Here is an 18,105-nt window from a genome sequence, read left to right on the forward strand (position 1 = left end):
AATACCTACTGTATATCTGGCTATCTGCTCTATATCCACGTGGACATAAAAACACCACATCAAATGTGTTAAGTTTTCTAAAGTTAAGAATTTCTCCAGCCTATTTCTTTTATACTTTCGTATCTCAATAAAATGCATTACAAATCACTCCATTGCTAATGTCAAATTCTAAATTAGTTTTCACTTTGTTTATGTCACCACATATAATCTTTAAGTAAATTTGTCAATTCTAGGCCAAAATGTTTTCCCAGTTGATTTTTATCTCGTTAATCACTAGTGTAGATGATATTCACTAATTTAATTATATCAATAATACTTTCCCCGCTTAACATATTTATAATGCAACTCTGCACACACTAGCTGTGGTATTGTTTGTCATAATTCTTTCATTCCTTCTTATTATTCTTGTCTGCTAGTCTTTATCAGCTATGTGTCTGATAAAACCCACACATGTCTGTTTTTGTATTCTATTACCTCCCTAGACTTTTCCTTATCTTTTAAATCTGTGATAAATCTTATCAAAGCATTACAATATATAAATTATTTCTATTTTGGGGGTCTTGAACTTAAGCTAAATGTAGAATTTTTTCTCTAGTTGATTTTGCATCCATGAATTTACATATTTCCACTATTCCTACATTTCCACTAACACACAAAAAATACACATTCTCAGGTATAAAATTAAAAGTATATTGTTTTTGGAGAATTATGATAAATTACTGATTCTAGGAAGTTTGACAAAATAAAAAAATTAATTGTGAAAACAAAGACAATATATTGTACATTTGTACATTCTCTCTCTTTTAGAGGTAGCCTATCACTAGTCAAGAAATTTCTCCCCCTCCCCCCAGTTAAGAAATTTAAATAAAATTTGTTAAGTATTGTACTGTTGCCTTAGTTGCACTTATTATTAAGTGGAAATGACTACACAAATGTACTAAATTACATCTAACAGTGACATTTTACTTTTGGAGAGAGGGGAACTTACAGTCATATGGTATTAGAATCATTAAAACACAGTACTTGTTTTTTCAAGCATCACATTTAATCTAGAAGTATTCAAATAAGAAAAAGAGGATATAAGATTACTCTACTTTGGGGTATTCAATAATTATTATTTTAAAATGTCACCAGCTTTGCTGAAGTCCCATGAAAACAAACAGTGAAAGGTGGAGATGATGTCAATGATGACTATTCAATATATATTCTATGACTACTAAATACCATTTTTCTCAATAGACTTAAATAGCATATTTCTACTTAAGATATCATAGCACATATTAAATTAATTTATAGTATCATTTTAATTAATTATGTTGACATGGAACTATATTTACAATTTTTAGTTACAAAGCCCATATTTTTATATTTTCTAATGAAATCCAAAACAAAAATAGGAGTCAAACAAAATTACAACCTAAAAAGATCCACCTGTTTAATACTGAATACAACAGATAATGTTGCCTTGTCGAAACCAAATCCTATCCCCAAACTGAACTTGTTTATCAGTATTTGTCTATCAGACCTAAATAGGTCCAATGTTTATGCTGAACATGTGTCTAATGCTTATTGGATTGATACTTCAACCTCTTTCCAGCCAGGGTCTGTCAAAGAGAATGGGACATACAAAAAAGTTACAAATAGACACACATGGGTTGTCCAAGCATTAGGGTTACCTGGGCAGCCATGAATTAGCTCACAGACTGTCCATTTATTAGAGACAATATTGCTCCCCCACCCTAGTTCCTGGCGCCTTAGTTATTGTTTAAGTTGCCAGAGACATTTAAAACAATTAGTAAGCATGTCAACATTTGGTGTGTACATGAAGAGCAGAGACTGAGATACATAGCCAATGAGCAGTCACCCTTAAAGAAGAGATTAAGTTCATGACCATTTCCTATTTTATTTTTGCCCTGTTGCCCTCTACATATTGAAAAGCCTGAATAATTTGATTTTTTTCTTTCCAGGGTTAAATGTTTCTACTTGTTTATATTCTAAAACCAAAGCCATTTTTCTCTAAGAACTATCCTGACCTTGGGGTTATAGTTAGAAGATTTCACAAACATGGGTATTCTAAGGTCACTTACATCTTCCAACGCTATTCCATAATTTAACTCTGCCAGGTCATCGTTCATGCAGAATATCAGCATAAAATCTGCATTTGTCATGGAACAAATAAGTCCTAAATGCTTTTGCATTTACTCAAAACCAACGTGAGCATAACTCTCAATACAATACAAACAAATAGGGTATAAATAAAAGAGCCTAGTTTCAACTTACCATTGTATTAAGGATCAGGGCTGATTTGCTGAAACATGGAAGTACACCAAACTTGTAAATCATTCACTATAGTGATGAGAAATTGCTGTTAAAGAATAAGCACATTCAAATTTTCATGATAGGAAGCACACAGGCCAGACATAGGGATGAACAACGTACCATCTCTTCTAAAAAAGCAATAGGCAAACTCAGGGAACCAGCATGTTCCTCTGGAAGTACTGCTGGTCAATCACGTCAGGAATCAAGATGCAGGGTCCTGCTACTCATCTCTGAAATGGGACATGGTGTTTATGTTATATTGTAGGGAATCAGCATTGCTCCGAAATCTTGTGTCAGTCAGGAGCCACTCAGGTGCCTAGGCTCAGTTGCTAGCGGAAATCTGGTGTTTCTTTGTGGGTCAAACAAATAAAGAACAATGGTGAAAGAGGTAAGTTAGTACAAGCAACTGCAGGGGGGAATCTTGATTTTTAGAATTATAGAAAGCTACATGAAGGAGGGCCTGACATTAGAGACAGTACAAAAATTCAGCTTTGGGATAATGAAAAAACACAAATTTTGAAATATTAATATCATTTATATAAGTTTTTTCTTCATGTATATGATCGAACTTAGGGTCTTACATCAATAGTCCTTGTCTTAAAGTTTTATATTAAACCAATTAAGTACTAACTAGATAGGTGACAAATAAAAGTTATCTATAGCTATTCTATACTTTAAAATATTTTAGGATTAAGAAACATTGATTCTACATATTTACAGTAATCAATATTTAATCTAACGCATGACTTCTCCAACTGGAAAAATATTTTTAAAAATTATAGTAGCAGCATTACACAGGAGCAATTTATTTCAAAATAGTTACTAATAACAAAAATCAGAATTTTTCTAAATAATAGGACTAAGTCATGGATAGCAGAAATCATTACACAATAGAAATTTAATGACTGATATATTTACAAACTTTGCATTATTATAAAGAAAGGAAAGCAACAAGTTGGAAGAGAAATGTAATTTTATCACATCATAATTTAATTTATTGACCCCACCAAATATATGCTTCTTTGGGATGATGAGGGAAGCCCTGATTTTTCACTTACATGTCTCTGAATATTTAGCAAATTTTAACTTTAAAAATGTTATTTCATTTGCTGATAATTCCACACTACTAGACATAATACAATTCTCATAATTCCTTGTGTCTAGTAGCAATTCATTGCAGTTAGAAACAAGATTGCATATGGTTGTCGCCTCTGGTTTTCCTGAACATTAAGGTTCACAGGATAAAAAAATGTCACATGCAACAGAGCTTGGTAAACATGAGTGTCATGACATCTACTGAATAGTTTATAAAGTCAAACTTTTATGCATTAGTAACGACTGTATTATATCTTTCAAAGCTTACCTACATCTAGTATAAACCACGGATCAATTTGTGTACCTTTGGTTACTGTGTCCTCAATTGGAAATTGAATTTCAAGACATAGATAAATATCTAAAGATCTAAATATTTTGACAGAAATATTTGATGAGAAGAACATGACAACTACCCCAAACTTTGAATATTTATGACTTCCGCATGTATAAAAATAAAAACACATTATTTGATCTTTTCATGTATAGGGCCTATTCCATTTCCTTAGATTATTCCTTGGCTTTGTTCAGTAATAAAGATTTTATATCTAGTCTAATAACCGTAGTCTTACCTTTCTTCAAAGGACATAATGCAAATCATACCAATTACAAGTTCTTTCCAAACTGATATGTCTGGAGAATGGCCACATCCTCAAAATATACATAAAAATAAACTGTTATATGAACCAAAGATAAATTTTATTTTATACGATGTTTAGCAGGCTAGTGAAACGTATTTTTCTTGTAGATTGTGTCCATACTAAATTCTAACTATTATGTCTGTTTAGAACATAGAAGTTTTGCAAATTCTTGTTCCCTTTCTCCTAAGACTTCCAGACTCCCCCAAGTGGATATCTGAGAAATTTTGCCAAGTACCTCTAAATAACTCTGACATTTCATAATGAGCTTTGATAAATCCACACCAACTTTTTTTGTTCTTTATTTGAATTGCAGCCTGGCACATGTGAATTTCCCCTAGATGAAAGGAACTCTTTGCTATCAGTTCAACCCCTGTAATTTACTCACATGCCAATTGTTTTTCTTACACATACTCCTTTCTTCTCTTTCTCTTCCAAAGAGTGATATCAAGCTGGCAGATTCATTTAAGGATCATACTGTGTTTTGCATTACTTGCTACATAAAACCCTATACCGGCAACTTCCAGGAGGCTTGGAACCTTGACCTTCAGGTAAATAAGATAAACTACAGTTCACATCACAGTGTGGTTTGCTCTGACACAGAAGCATCATGATGTCTGGAATCTGCCTTAACCAATTAAGCCATTCAAGGCAAGAGGCAAATAAAGCCTTCAGCAAACCCATTGAAGGCACCATCTCGCAGCCACCCACAGACTGGTATCGATCTTTCTAAGTGCGGACTAATGAGTCGTGTTTATACCTGATGGGATGCTCTCACCCACCACCTCCGAGGAGGAGTGAAATTCAGAGACAATTAACTTGGTGAGAGGGAGGGTGGTGAAAGCCTCCTTCTGCCCTGGTCCCTGAACGCACAGCGCTGGTGTCAGGCTTTAGGGAACGCGGTGTGCTAGACCCCATTCCCCACTTTCCTTTAACAACCCATTCCTTGTTTGGCAGGACATTTTCCATATCCGGCCGCATGCAGGGCAAACGCTTTTGTTCGCTCCTGCTTCTGCCATGGGAACAGAACTCGGGAGGGAAAAAAAAAAAAAAAAAACCAGCACTTGGCATCTGCTTCTTTGCGGCAAAGCAGCCCAGTCCAGTCCGTTAAGCTTTGGCAATTTACGAAGAACTGGGGTTCTCCAGAGGGGTATGCATGAAGATCAGGCAGGTGGAGTCCCCGTTTTAACCCCGTCGCACGCCTCGCCACCCCCCTCCCCCCACCCCCCAGAGGCTCCACACCGGCCCTCATCAGCCCTAAAATAGGAGGCGGTGGTGGATGGACCGGGGAGAAAAAAGAAGGGGGAGGGAGGATACTGACATCTCCTGGTCTTGCTCTAAGATCCTGAACAGCATCCAACCTCCCTGCCAGTAATGCACGCAAAGCAGATAACATGAAAGCTGCCGAACCCCCAGCGGGCAGCAATAACTATCTTGCTGGGGAAGCGACCGCTGGTACCCGCCCGGCTGCGCCGCTTTGGGCGCGGTGGGCTCGATTCTGAACGATTCATTTATTTACACCCCCTCTCCACGGGTCCCTCCCCCACGCCCCGCCGCCAGGCAATTCGAAGCCCCCATCTCTCCATCCCTTCGCCCCAGCCCCCTGCTTGCTGGAGTCCGCGACTTCGGGGTCCGGAGGCCCCTGGGCGGTGCGGCGCGAGGGGGGGCGTCCCGCAGGCGGCGTGTCCCGCCTGGCGCGGTGGCGGGTCCCGGCGGCCGGGCGGGAGGGTGACAGATGTGCTCCTCTGACGGCTCGCAGGATCCGCCGGCGGCCGCCTGCCATTGGCTCGACGCGGCGGACCGCGAGCGCCGCTCACTATAATAACACTCGTGCCCGCCGGCCGCGGCCACTGCGAGCGCGGACGCCGCTCGGGCACCGACTGCGGCTCGGGCCGCCCCACCCCGCTCAGCGCCCCCCGGCGCCTCGGGCCGGCAGCGGAGACCCGGGAGGCGCGGCGCGGCGGCGATGCGGAGGCGGCGGAGCCGGGGCGCGCTCGGCCGAGGGGCGCTGTGAGCCCGGCTCCCCGCGGGCTGCTGCCGAGAGAGGCGGCGGCTGGTCCAGCCCGCAGCTTCCCTGCCGGCCCGGCCCGGCCCGGGCTCCGGCGCTGCGGCGGGCGCGGGTGCCTGCGAGCGCGGACTGCGGCGCGGGAGGTGGCGGCTGCCCCATGGAGTGTTACTACATTGTCATCAGCTCCACGCATCTCAGCAACGGACACTTTCGCAACGTCAAGGGAGTTTTCCGGGGCCCTCTGAGCAAGAACGGGAACAAAACTCTGGTAATGCTCTCCCTCTCTCTCTCTCTCTTTTTCTCTCTCTGCATTAAGGTGACTGTAAGGTGACTTGGAAACCTGGCGATTGAATTTACTGTAGAGTAGATTGATTAATCTATCCTGCGTGCTGCTGCTGGTGGTGGTTGGTGGTGGGGCGCGGGGTGTGGAGGGGAGTGTGTGTGGGGGGGGAGTAAGGTGAGAAAAGGCCGGATCACAGGGGAGCTGGAAGCTGTGGCTTCCACTGACACTTCTCCAGTGCTCCGGACTTGAAACCACCCTGCTCCCTAATGCTGGAGGAAACCACTGTCTATTCATGGAAGCACTTGGTGCTCACAGGATCTCCTTTTAGGAAAGAGGAGCATCTAAACCTCCGGTGACAGCCGCCCCCCCGCCCCCTCGTTCCCCCCATCATATGTTTCTGCCTAGGAGGCTGAAGGTGAATAGGGATGTGGAGACAAAAAGCCAGGTGGCTAGTGGCTGCTGGAGAGTGATGGTCGCAAGGAGGAGTAGCTAGCTCCTGAAGGATTAGCAGCAAAGTTCTTGAGTGATGATTTGGCAGTGCTGAGCTTCAGAGTCCAGAACCGCATGCTCTCAACTTTCAGGTTCTCACTCAGCTGAGGGTGGCGATCAGTGTGAGGAATGCGCTCAGGGGACACGATCTGGGAACACACAGCTGGGAAACATGCTAGACAAAATCAGATCCAGGCAGCCACTGAAAGGTCTCAGTGGACCACAGCGCTTTGTCTTTTGGCTGGAAGTAGGGAGAGCACTCCTGATTGGTAGACGATGTGCTGAGCTAGGAGATAATGCAGGGTGATAGCTCCTACTCTCTCCCCGCCCTCTTCTTCCCTTCTATACGTCCCCCACCCTCCCCCCCCAGCAACAAAACCTCCTGGAAGAACTGTTTCTCCCATACTGGTGACTTCCCAGAGTTGTAGCCTTCAATAAAGAAAAACAAAATAAAATGAAGAGTAGAGGGGAAGCTTATTAAACTAAGTACTGCAAGAGAGAGTAGGGGGACGGAGTGCAGAAGTAATAGACAAGAGGAAGGTGGTAATATTCAAAGGTATTTGCCACTATGGTCTGGTCCATTAGCAAGCAGCCCTCTCTACGCTCCCCCACCCCTTTTACCTGCAAAGTTGATTACTTAGCTTGGATGTGTCCAGTGGAAGTTTAAAGACAGACTCCATTGGTGCAAATGTAAAAGCAGTACTTTTACTCTACTTTTGTCTGTCTTAGAATGTGTCATGCTATAATGTGTATTTTCAAAGACTAAAGATACTCATATGGAATTTTAGCGAATTCTTACATTGATACTTTTTTTTTTAATGTTCCACCTCTCGTTCTGCGGGACCCAGCCTCCCAAGTATTTAAGACTCAAAGAAAAAGGCTACTTTGTTGCGTTTAATGCTGTTCTGGATTACCTGCTTGTTGAACAAAAGGAAGTGAAAATACCACTCTACAGTCTTCCTCAGCGGAGTACTAAACTGAGTATTAGGCACAGGCTAAAGGGATTACTGAAATTGTTCTGATTTTACTCAGGGAACTCAATGGCGTGGGAAAGTTAATATTGGGGTGGGGGAATAAAAAAAAGCTTTCATTCTGAAAAACATGCGTTGGTTTGTTTTTAAATTTTTACACTTATGGAGAAAAGCAAATGTACCGAACAAGTTAGTATACACATAGTCACAATATAATCATTTAATTGATACATTCAGTAAAGTGTATATAAAAAGATTTATATGCTAAACTTCAATTTGTTAAATTCTTTGATCTTGATTCTTAACAGTAGGCTTCTTAACAATGCTTGAACTTGCTTTATGCTGACTTGCTTGTTCTGGATTTGACCATTGAGATTAATAAATAATAATTTAGATCTATATTTTCAAGAATAATCTTGGGAGTGAAATGAGTAATGTTGTAGCTAGTTAAATCTGATAACTAAAATTAAATATAGTCAAATATTGAAAGCCACAGAAATAAAAAGGCATTTATATAGCTTCTATTGTTTTAGTTGTAGTAAATGAGACATAAAAAGTTCATCATCTTAAAAGTATTTCCAGTTTCTGTTTATAAAGTTCTCAAGTTTCTATCACTTGTATAAGAGAATTTCACCGACTGAAACATGTAGATATTTATATGATCCAACTTATATGAAATCATTACTGTACAAGTTATGTTTCTTTTATCTATGTCTTTAATAATTTATTTTAAAGAGAATAAAATTTTTGCTCTAATAGAGCATAACAGATGAAGGTCTTCATTCATGAAAGGATATTTAAATTAAATAACTATATTTATCCTCCCCCAATTCCATTATTTATAGTACATAGTATGCTATGAGGATTACTGTACTGCTTAATTAATATGTAAACTAAAACATATTAGTTTTAGTTTTAGCTTTTAAAAAACAGAACACTGAACCTGAAACTTCTCAAAAGTATCAACTTTAATAAGACACTGTTGTTTTTAAACATAGCTAGATTACATTTTTAACATTTAAGTAAAAGAATAAAGATAATATGTTTTAAGCACAATTTTTTTAGATATTGCTTGCAAGATCTTTTCTACTTTCTTGCCTTTGATTTTGACATATTTTCAAATTTTTATATAAAAATCATATTTTTATATTTTGCAATGCGTTTTTACTTAAAAGTATTTTCACAAAATAGAAAATGTCTTTTTATTATTTTAAGAAAGTATAGTTAAAAACAAAACCATTGAAGAAAAAGATATTTTATGTTTTCTAAAGAAAATCCAGTTTATTACTGGATAACTAATAAAACTTCTGGATACTTTGAAAAGACACATTAAAATTGTTTACTGAACTTTAGAATATTTATTAGACTAATTTAAGATAGCTGTACAACTGTTTATACAGTGCTTTTCAAGAATTAGTAGTTACTTACAGCGGAGAAATAATTTTAGAATAAAACTCACATGTCAGTGACATTGACTAATTGCTTAATCAGAAATCCAGAATGTAATTCTGTCACTTACACTGAGATTATCAAAATGTATATATTTTCCCCTTAGATTATGTTACGTTACAGGTACAATAAAAAATACCTAATCAACTTGTAGTTAATCTAGCCCCTAGTCCTGAGCTTCGAGATGTATTCATTTTGACAATTCCAATGGAAAACATACAAATGTCAACTTTGCAGTGTTTTGCAAAGAAAAAGGTCAATTCACCTGTCATGATACCCATAACATGTACCATCTTATCTTTATATCTAGAGCTCTAATTCATTGAATAATCAGCATATATTTTATTAATGCTCCAGAATTTTCCAAATAAGCTGTACAGTTAAACAACAATAAATAAGATTTATTATCCACACATTTTTATTTCTTTTCCTAAGATTTCCAAATCACCATTGTGTTTGCAATTACTTATTAACTATAGATATTTAGTTATATGATTGTTATGAAATTAGCCTACATGATTTACTTTCCTTTACTATATATTTTAAAATGTTTTACATGCAGTATTTGCATATATATTACATATGCATATTATAAACATGTTAGTATGTATTTAACACTTTTAATACAAATTTTGGAATTGCATTCAGAAACTTGAAAATCAGTCATTTGTTTATTACATTTTGTTATTTGGTCAGAATTTTTATTCTTACATAAGCTTGCTATGTCTGTTCTACTAATTATGGACTTCTAGCAGAATGACCATTAATTCTGATATTATACAGTGAGTCAGTATTAAAATTCGAACTTCCTGACTCCTGGCATCTTTTCTTTATAACTTAAGTACTTAATTAGGGAACCCATAGGAACTGATGATATTCCTGCTACTGGAGAGCATTTTAGTTCTGTTGATGTTTGTAGATTTTACACTTTTTTACTCATTTTTGAATGTGATGGAAATAATGCCAGACTTATAGAATATTTGAACTCAGATTTGAACTTGATTTATTTTATCCTCAGCCACCAATATATAGATATCAGTCTCTGTTCTAAACCCTGTTTCTATGGGTTGCCTTTTGTTTGCAATATATTAAGTACCTTTTTGACAAGAAAAGCTGTAATGATAATTAATTGATTTTTAACATATTTACTATTTAATTCATTTAGATTCATTAAGATGCCTCAAATGCAAGGCATCAGTCTATACACTAAAGCTTCTGTGATAAACATTATGTATCAACTATTATGCATTAGCTATATTCAGGGATGCTCCAGTTCATTTTGAATCTCTTGAATAAAATACATATTTTGACATATTGCAGGTATCTTGTCACTCAGGAAGTTTTCATATGAATTGATTCTGAAAAATATGAAAAATTCTGTATTTTTCTCTTGAGTATAAGGGAACTCATAAAATTCTATATATCTCCTAATTATAATATCTGGCCTTTTTCTCTACATATCATGGTCTAATATAACTATTGTAACTCATGTCATTTCTGTACATACTTCTACATGTTTTTCAATTCCTGAAAACCTTTTATTGGCATATTTAGAATCATGCATAAGACAAAATAAATCAGTTGTTGGATTATTTCTAAGAAAAGATTATCATTGTTAAATAAATATTCTTAAGGGAGCTAAGGTGTGAAGGTGGATTAGAGTTTGTCTTAATGTATTGAAAAATATTAGTACCTTATAAACCTATTCATGTAATTGTTCACTACACTTTATTAGTTGGTCAGAATTTTGTGTCTTAAAATAGTCTTGTGTCTCTTTTATTGAAGCTGGAATTTAAAAACAATGAATAGTACTTTGCTTATATAGTATTACAAATTTCTTTGAAACTATTGCACACTCATTGTTAAAGGACATTGTGAGCTTTATTTTTTGAGTTGTCATATATTTTTTGCTGAACTTGATAATTTATTCTAGCCATACTTTAAGACATGTAAAGCATTTGGAACGTTATATTATTGAGAACATTAAGTTCTTTCAGAACTTTATATTATTTTCAAAATACATTATTGAAGTTAGGCAAGAAAAGTTTTTGAGTTATTTACATTATAACTTTATTGAAGATGTAAGCAGAGTTTTAAGACAAATTTTAAACTATACCCTGTTTAAAACATACCTTAGTTACAGGCACATCAAATGCATTATTTAAATTATTTTTGACAACTGGATTTCAAATAGTGACGATTCTTATCTTTTTTTTCTGAATCAACATTTTCTAGGATTTTAATTCCTGCTATAACATATAACATATTCCTGCTATAACAAAGATCAATGAGAACTTTGGATTTTACCTCCAAAGATTTCCTATGGTTGTATTTGGGCGAAATTTAGATTGAAGAAATGCATTGCATAGTGCATAATATGTTTAAAACTACATGGATTTAAATACTGTTCTAGCAGCAATTAATTTTATTTTCAACAATCAATTAATTAGCTCTGATTAATAAAGTTATTGAATTTAGCATCCCTTTTCTAGTCCATAAACTATATTTTGCTGGATATATACATACCTTTGGTTTTATTCTATGCACCTTTCATTTCACCAATTAAAAAGGTTTGCTTTCAAAATTTTTATGATATATATGAATATATATAATTTCAAATGTATGCAATTATTATATCTAATTTGAAGCACTTAACAGTATTTTTAGACAACATATTTTAAAACCATTGTAAGAAAGAAATGTGCGGATTTGAAGTGATATGACTTTTTTGCTCTTAAAATTACAAACTAATTCAGATTTTGAAGGGTTTTTTCTTTTTTTTTGCTTTTTGGGTCATACCCAGCCATGCACAGGGGTTACTCCTGGCTTTGCACTCAGGAATTACTCCTGGCATTGCTTGGGGACCATATGGGATGCTGGGAATCGAACCCGGGTCAGCCGCATGCAAGAAAAAACACCCTACTGGCTGTACTATCGCTCCAGCCCCCAGTTTGAAGTTTTCATACGAGTGTTATGGTTTTCTTTAAAATTAACCTATACTTTTGGTAAGCATGTTTATTGAATATATTTAGAAAATAAGTTTTGAAACTATTAATGGTAGGGAAATTTATACTTAAATGTAAGTATGCTGTGTTAGAAAAGTGTTTTCTAGTGATCTTATATATCTAAGATATTAATATTGAAGACAACTGTTCTATATTGAGAGTTTGATGTACACTTAGAGAAAAATCTATTATAATCCATGATATATTACAACAAACATTAATGAATAAACTATGCCTATCTGCCAAACTTTTGTTTGTGGATGGGTTTTGGGCTATACTCCTATGGTTCATATGTTATTCCTAGCTTTGTGCACAGAAGGGTTTGTTCCTGGAGGTACTGGGGAGTAAACTGGAGTTGACCACATGCAAGGCAAGTGTCTTAACCTCTAAAGAATCTCTCCCATTTTTACATTAACTAAAATATTGCTTAATGCAAAGGTGAGAGGTATACTTTTATTGTTCCCTATTAAAAACATTAACCAGAAACTCTTTTTATCTGTTTTATCACTTTCAAATTACTTGCCTTTGAGAAAGTTCTTTAAATATGTTGTAAATATTTCAGCATGTTTTCATTAGTTTTTATAAATGCATGAGAGTGCACTTCCTAGGAACATTTAAAATAAATTTGGAATAATAATTAAAACTTAGTCCTAGTTGTCAAAAGAATCATGGCTCATTACTTAATATAGCACTATTTATCCTTTCTTAATGGCTTGGAACCATTAAAAGAAAGTTATGTACTTTTCAAATGTAAGTATATTTGATGTATTTATATTTATAATGAAAATGTCATGTTCAAACATTAATAAAGCATCTTAAATGGTTTTAGAAAAATTGCTGAGTGTTGGCAACTCTTAAATTTTACAGACTATTGAACAGTTGTTTAATAAATTCTAATCTCAGTATTAGGGTGGAGGTATTTTATAGGTTTGATTAGCATCTATAATCAGTTGACTTTAAAAAAGAAAAAAAGATTTCTCTAAATAAGCTGGATATGAGCCTTATAATCAACAGGGAGATTATAAGAGTGAATCCTGACATTTCCTAGAGAAGTTCTATGAAATCCTGCCCTGAATTTCTAGCTTTTTGTTTCGACCTATATAATCTTCCAAACCAATAATCACTGAGTGGATTTCCAATTATCTAAAGGTATCTATATATCTATTGATAGATTTATAATTCATCTCTCTTTCTCTTTGATTTTATTATTCTGAAGAACTTTTAGTAGTACGCTGGATGAGTTTATTCACATCTTTTACTATAAAGTAATAGCAACCCAATATTTAAGATATAACAATATTTGTATTTCATTTGAATTAGATAAAAATTGATGTTGTTAAGCTGTCTGGGATATAAAATGGATATAACTTGTGAATGTTGCATCAATATTTGGCATACAGTTTCATTAAAAATTTATTTTAAATATTCCCTAGAATATCAATTATCTTTCAATCAAGAACCATGACTTCATAAAGAACACTTTTATAAATGTATAAAACATTGCTATTTTAGAAAGTTGGAGAAATAAAGATAAGATAAGCTGTTTGTTCTGCATGCTGCTGACCCAAATCCAATCCCCAACATTCAGTTTGGTCCCCAGGCCCAACAAGAGTGATCCCTGAATGAAAAGCAGAAAGCCCTCAATAAAGACCTTTGTGGCCCCCAAATCAAGAAGCAAATACCCATTTTATGTTCACTACTCTAACTGAAGTTCAGTACTGTGCTTGAAGATCAGACTCTCTTAAGATGAAAGTAGTTTTAAATTTAATATCAGGCAATTTTATTGTCTACATTTAAAAAAGATAAACTTTAAGTGGCATTTTTGTAAAATATTAGAATTTTGTAAAATATTAGAATACATACAATAAGGAAATCAAGAAAAGAGCACAGAATAATGTCATATATCCCACTATTCAAAACATCTGGAATACAGCTCTAGTTCAAATCAAATTAGACTTATGGGTACTTGTTGGCATGATAAGAATTTTGTATGTTGGAAACTGTGGTATATACAGAGAAAAATAAAAAAAGCAATCTAAAATAGTGTTAAAGAATTTGGGATTATGTAAGAGAATTTTGTGAAAATTTTATTAAAGCATAATTTTACTCTATATTGTATTCTGTTAAGGCAGTTCTTTGCTGGTTGTTCTTAGTGCTTTCACCTAGGAAGCAAGTAGAACAGAATGGGGGTAAAGAAGCTGTTAGAGAAGCAGCTTTTGCTTATATTAGTGGACAGATGGGGATATTTGGTAACAAAAAAGTGTTTGTGTTTTCACTCTGGCCTGACTGTCGAATGGTCAAGTTTTTATTTTGCTTGTCTTTTGTCAAGTCACTCAATGCTCATAGAACTAATTTGATGTTGGTGGACTGTGAAACAGTTCAGGTTTAATAAGAAAATATTACACCTTATTCTTAGATCTGAACAAACTCCTCACTGACTTCTCAGGCACTGCATTTTTCTCAGATATGAAATAAGAGTGAATGACTACAAACGGAAGTGAGACAAGGCTGTCAGAGAAAAGAATTTCAAAGGAATAACTTAAAATCCTGGAGAACTTCTTTCCTCATTTTCTGAGTTTCTGTAATTTATAATACTGCTAATGATAACTTCATGCATACTTGCTGGTCTAACACAAGAGTGTCCTCTCTCTACCAATGTTCCAAACTCCCTCCGATCCTCACTTTCCCCAGCTAAACCCTGCAGACTAGCTCCTCAGTTTTATTGCCTTTGGCTGTTTGTTATTCCCTTAATAAGAGATATTTTCACATACAAAAAATATCATTTTACATATTTCTGTCTCCTTCAGTATGGTCTTCACTAGTCCATCCATATGGCAGAAAGTTGCACGATTTTTTCTTTTCTTATAACTGAGTAGTATATATTGTGTATATGTACCAAAGTTTCCTAAATCCATTGGACGCTTGAGATTTCCCCCCATTTTTCTTGGCTATTGTGAATAAAGATACAGTGAAGCTAGAGACTTTTAAGAATTATGGGAGAAAGACAATAATAGTTATTTTACATAGAGCTAAGATATGTGCTCCTTTTGTTATGTTAGTATAATCATTGGGATTTTAAAAAAAAGCAACCGTTCATCTTTTGAAAAAAATACGTAGCAAATAGTGTTTTCTCGTCCTTTTTTTTAATTGTGGGCTACACACGGTGATTCTCAGAGCTATCTCTTGGCTTATAGTCAAGTACCACTCTTGGTGGAGCCCAAGGTACCATAAAGGGTACCAGAAATCGAACTTGGGTCAGCTATGTGCTAGTAAAGCACCCTAAGGAATTCATTATCTTTCCGGTCCTCCCAGTATTTTCAAGAGAGAAAAACTACAATTGGGGCAAACAGTCAAGTAAATACTTATTGAAAAATTAAAAATCTGCAGAGATTTTGTTAATGAACTCTTCTGATTTTTTTAAAATAGGTATTCTAGAGTGTGGACATCTAGAATATTGTCATAGGGCAGGATTTAAGTTATATGAAGGTTAGTTAGCAGTGTAGCACTGCTGTCCTGTTGTTCATGGACTTGCTCTAGCAGGCAGCAGTAACGTCTCCATTGTGAGACATGTTACTGCTTTTGGCATATCAAATACGACACGGGTAGCAAGCCAGGCTCTGTCCTGTGGGCGGGATACTCTCAACAGCTTGCCAGGCTCTCCAAAGGGATGGAGGAATTGGACCCTGGTCGGCCATGTGCAAGGCAAACTCCCTACCTGCTGTGCTATCATTCCAGCCCCCTAAGGAGTTTAAAGTACAGAAAAGAAGTAGGTGGGAGTTTCTGACTCTGCTGCAACATTTTGTGGCAACTGCATCTTAAAGATGCAGTCTTTGATGAAATTGGTTCTTTTGAAAGCAATGCCTGCAGTGAGCAGTGCATGATGGAGGATTACAGAGAGGCAGGCTGCAAGGTCAAAACACTTGGATTTTTTTTGATTTCCCTTTAAATCTTCTGACACTATATTACACAGGCCGTGCTCTATGACTCAGAATTTCCTCTTGAGCCTTGCTGAAGTGTTATGAGAGAGCAATATGGTTACTTTTGGGGTACTAATTTTCTCCCATGTTGGCCCCCTGAGGATTTAGAGTATTAAACCTCAGGTTTCAGAGTGTTCAAAGTTTAGCGTATTCATACTGCATTGTGCGGAAAAAAGGAAACGCCTAGAGAATTAAATGTGGAACAAGCAGTTTTTGTTTGGTGAGACTTTAGAAAAGGCCCCTAGCTGGGAGCTGCAAAACAGTTTACTTGGATTTGGGAAGGAAGTGAGGCCAGATGCAAAAAGAAAAGTTGATAGTTATGAGAGGATTATATGGCATGACTTTTCTTGCATCTGATAAAGGATATAAAGGTGGAATAAATATAAATTAATACTTTGTTTAATAAACATGTATCTCAAGTGACATATTTAGACCACTAAACATCCAAGAAAACATTAGCAGAAATATTGTGAAGTTATATTTGTGATATTTCCTTCAAGATAAGATTACTTTTCAATTTTTTTCCCTTCATTTGAGTGATAGAAAGTGAATGATAACTTTCACTCCAACATTCTGTTCTTTCTCCGGGTGCAGTATGAGTTAACATTTTTCTTACTGCCATTATGCATAATGGTCAAAATAAAATAACAAAAATGTTAAAAGAAAAGCAGAAATTACAAAGACTTTGTGTTTAGAAGGATTTAAACTGAAGCCCTAGATGAATCTCTGAATCAGTACATAGTAAGTAGAACTGTTTACAACCACAACACTCAAATATCAACTCTTCTCTTAAATAATGGTTTATACTATTTTAATATAAAATAATTACATTAAGACTTTTTTTAAATACCATGGAGTTCAGTGCTATCCAGGCTTATGTTTCTTTGATCAGTTCTATCAAAGGATGACTCCTAAGTTAGAGAAGATGGCTGTATTATTAAGTAAAGTGGGTACTTGGATAGTTCCAGTGAAATCAGTGTTTGGTTTACGGTGAAAAATAAAAACATAATAGGTCACACAAGAGAATCCTACAACTAACAGCTAGCTTTATGGATTTTATTAAATTCATCTTTCTGAATATCAGTTATATTAGCTTCAAATGCAGATAATTGTAACTGCCTAGACAATGATATTTCAGAGTAAATGTAATTATAGAGCACTTTTTACCACTTATGACACCTTGTACCCTGTCAGTAAAGGTTGGCACTTATTGAACAGTATTTCATAATGGAACACTTGTGTCATATTAGAATCTCATTCATTTGATCTGCCAATCTCATACACACTCATTTACATTATTTAGGCACTTAATAGTGAATGATATTTTTCTCTCAATTGACCCTTAGCATATCTTATCTTCTTTTTATTTTTCATTAGCACTGCACTGTAGCACTGTCGTCCTGTTGTTCATCGACTTGCTTGAGCAGGCACCAGTAACATCTCCATGTGAGACTTGTTACTGTTTTTGGCATATCAAATACACCATGGGTAGATTGCCAGGCTCTGCTGTGCGGGCGAAATACTCTCGGTAGCTTGTGGGGCTCTTCCAGAGGGACAGAAAAATCGAACCCGGGTCAGCCGCGTGCTCTGGCGCTTTAATAATTAATAATGACAAAACAATATTTTTATTATTAATTATTATCATGATTTTGCTCAGAGTGGGGGCGGTGGGTTGTGCCCCTCTGGCAGTGGTCAGGACTTCCTCTTGGCTCTTTCTGTGTTAGGGCATCATCTCCTAGCAGGCCTGGGGAGCCCTGTGGAGTGCTAGGAATCAAAGACTCAGTGGCTGCATGACTGCATTACACTATCTCTCCAGCTCCAGCATTTTTATCCAATCACCTAAGCCTTATAGATCATCTTCTTTCATTTTTTTT

The 18,105-nt window shown here is 36.2% G+C and overlaps 1 protein-coding gene and 1 long non-coding RNA gene across 2 annotated transcripts in view; one reads left to right on the forward strand and one right to left on the reverse strand.

The window, feature by feature from the left end:
- Window positions 1-2,449: 2,449 nt before the first annotated feature.
- On the reverse strand, window positions 2,450-5,698 carry LOC129400037 (uncharacterized). Its single transcript, XR_008627378.1, has 3 exons — window positions 5,367-5,698; window positions 4,438-4,501; window positions 2,450-2,668 (listed from the first exon to the last, which is right to left on the reverse strand). It is a non-coding gene; the product is annotated as an uncharacterized LOC129400037 (long non-coding RNA).
- Window positions 5,627-18,105, forward strand: part of ZNF804A (zinc finger protein 804A) — a 275,346-nt gene continuing 262,867 nt past the window's right edge. Inside the window, exon 1 of the mRNA XM_004601211.2 lies at window positions 5,627-6,325. Within this exon, the coding sequence (XP_004601268.2) occupies window positions 6,215-6,325 (111 nt within the window). The 5' untranslated portion in view covers window positions 5,627-6,214. The remainder of the gene's footprint in view (window positions 6,326-18,105) is intronic.

The sequence above is a fragment of the Sorex araneus genome, chromosome X (assembly GCF_027595985.1).
Source record: "Sorex araneus isolate mSorAra2 chromosome X, mSorAra2.pri, whole genome shotgun sequence".
Lineage (NCBI taxonomy): Eukaryota > Metazoa > Chordata > Mammalia > Eulipotyphla > Soricidae > Sorex > Sorex araneus.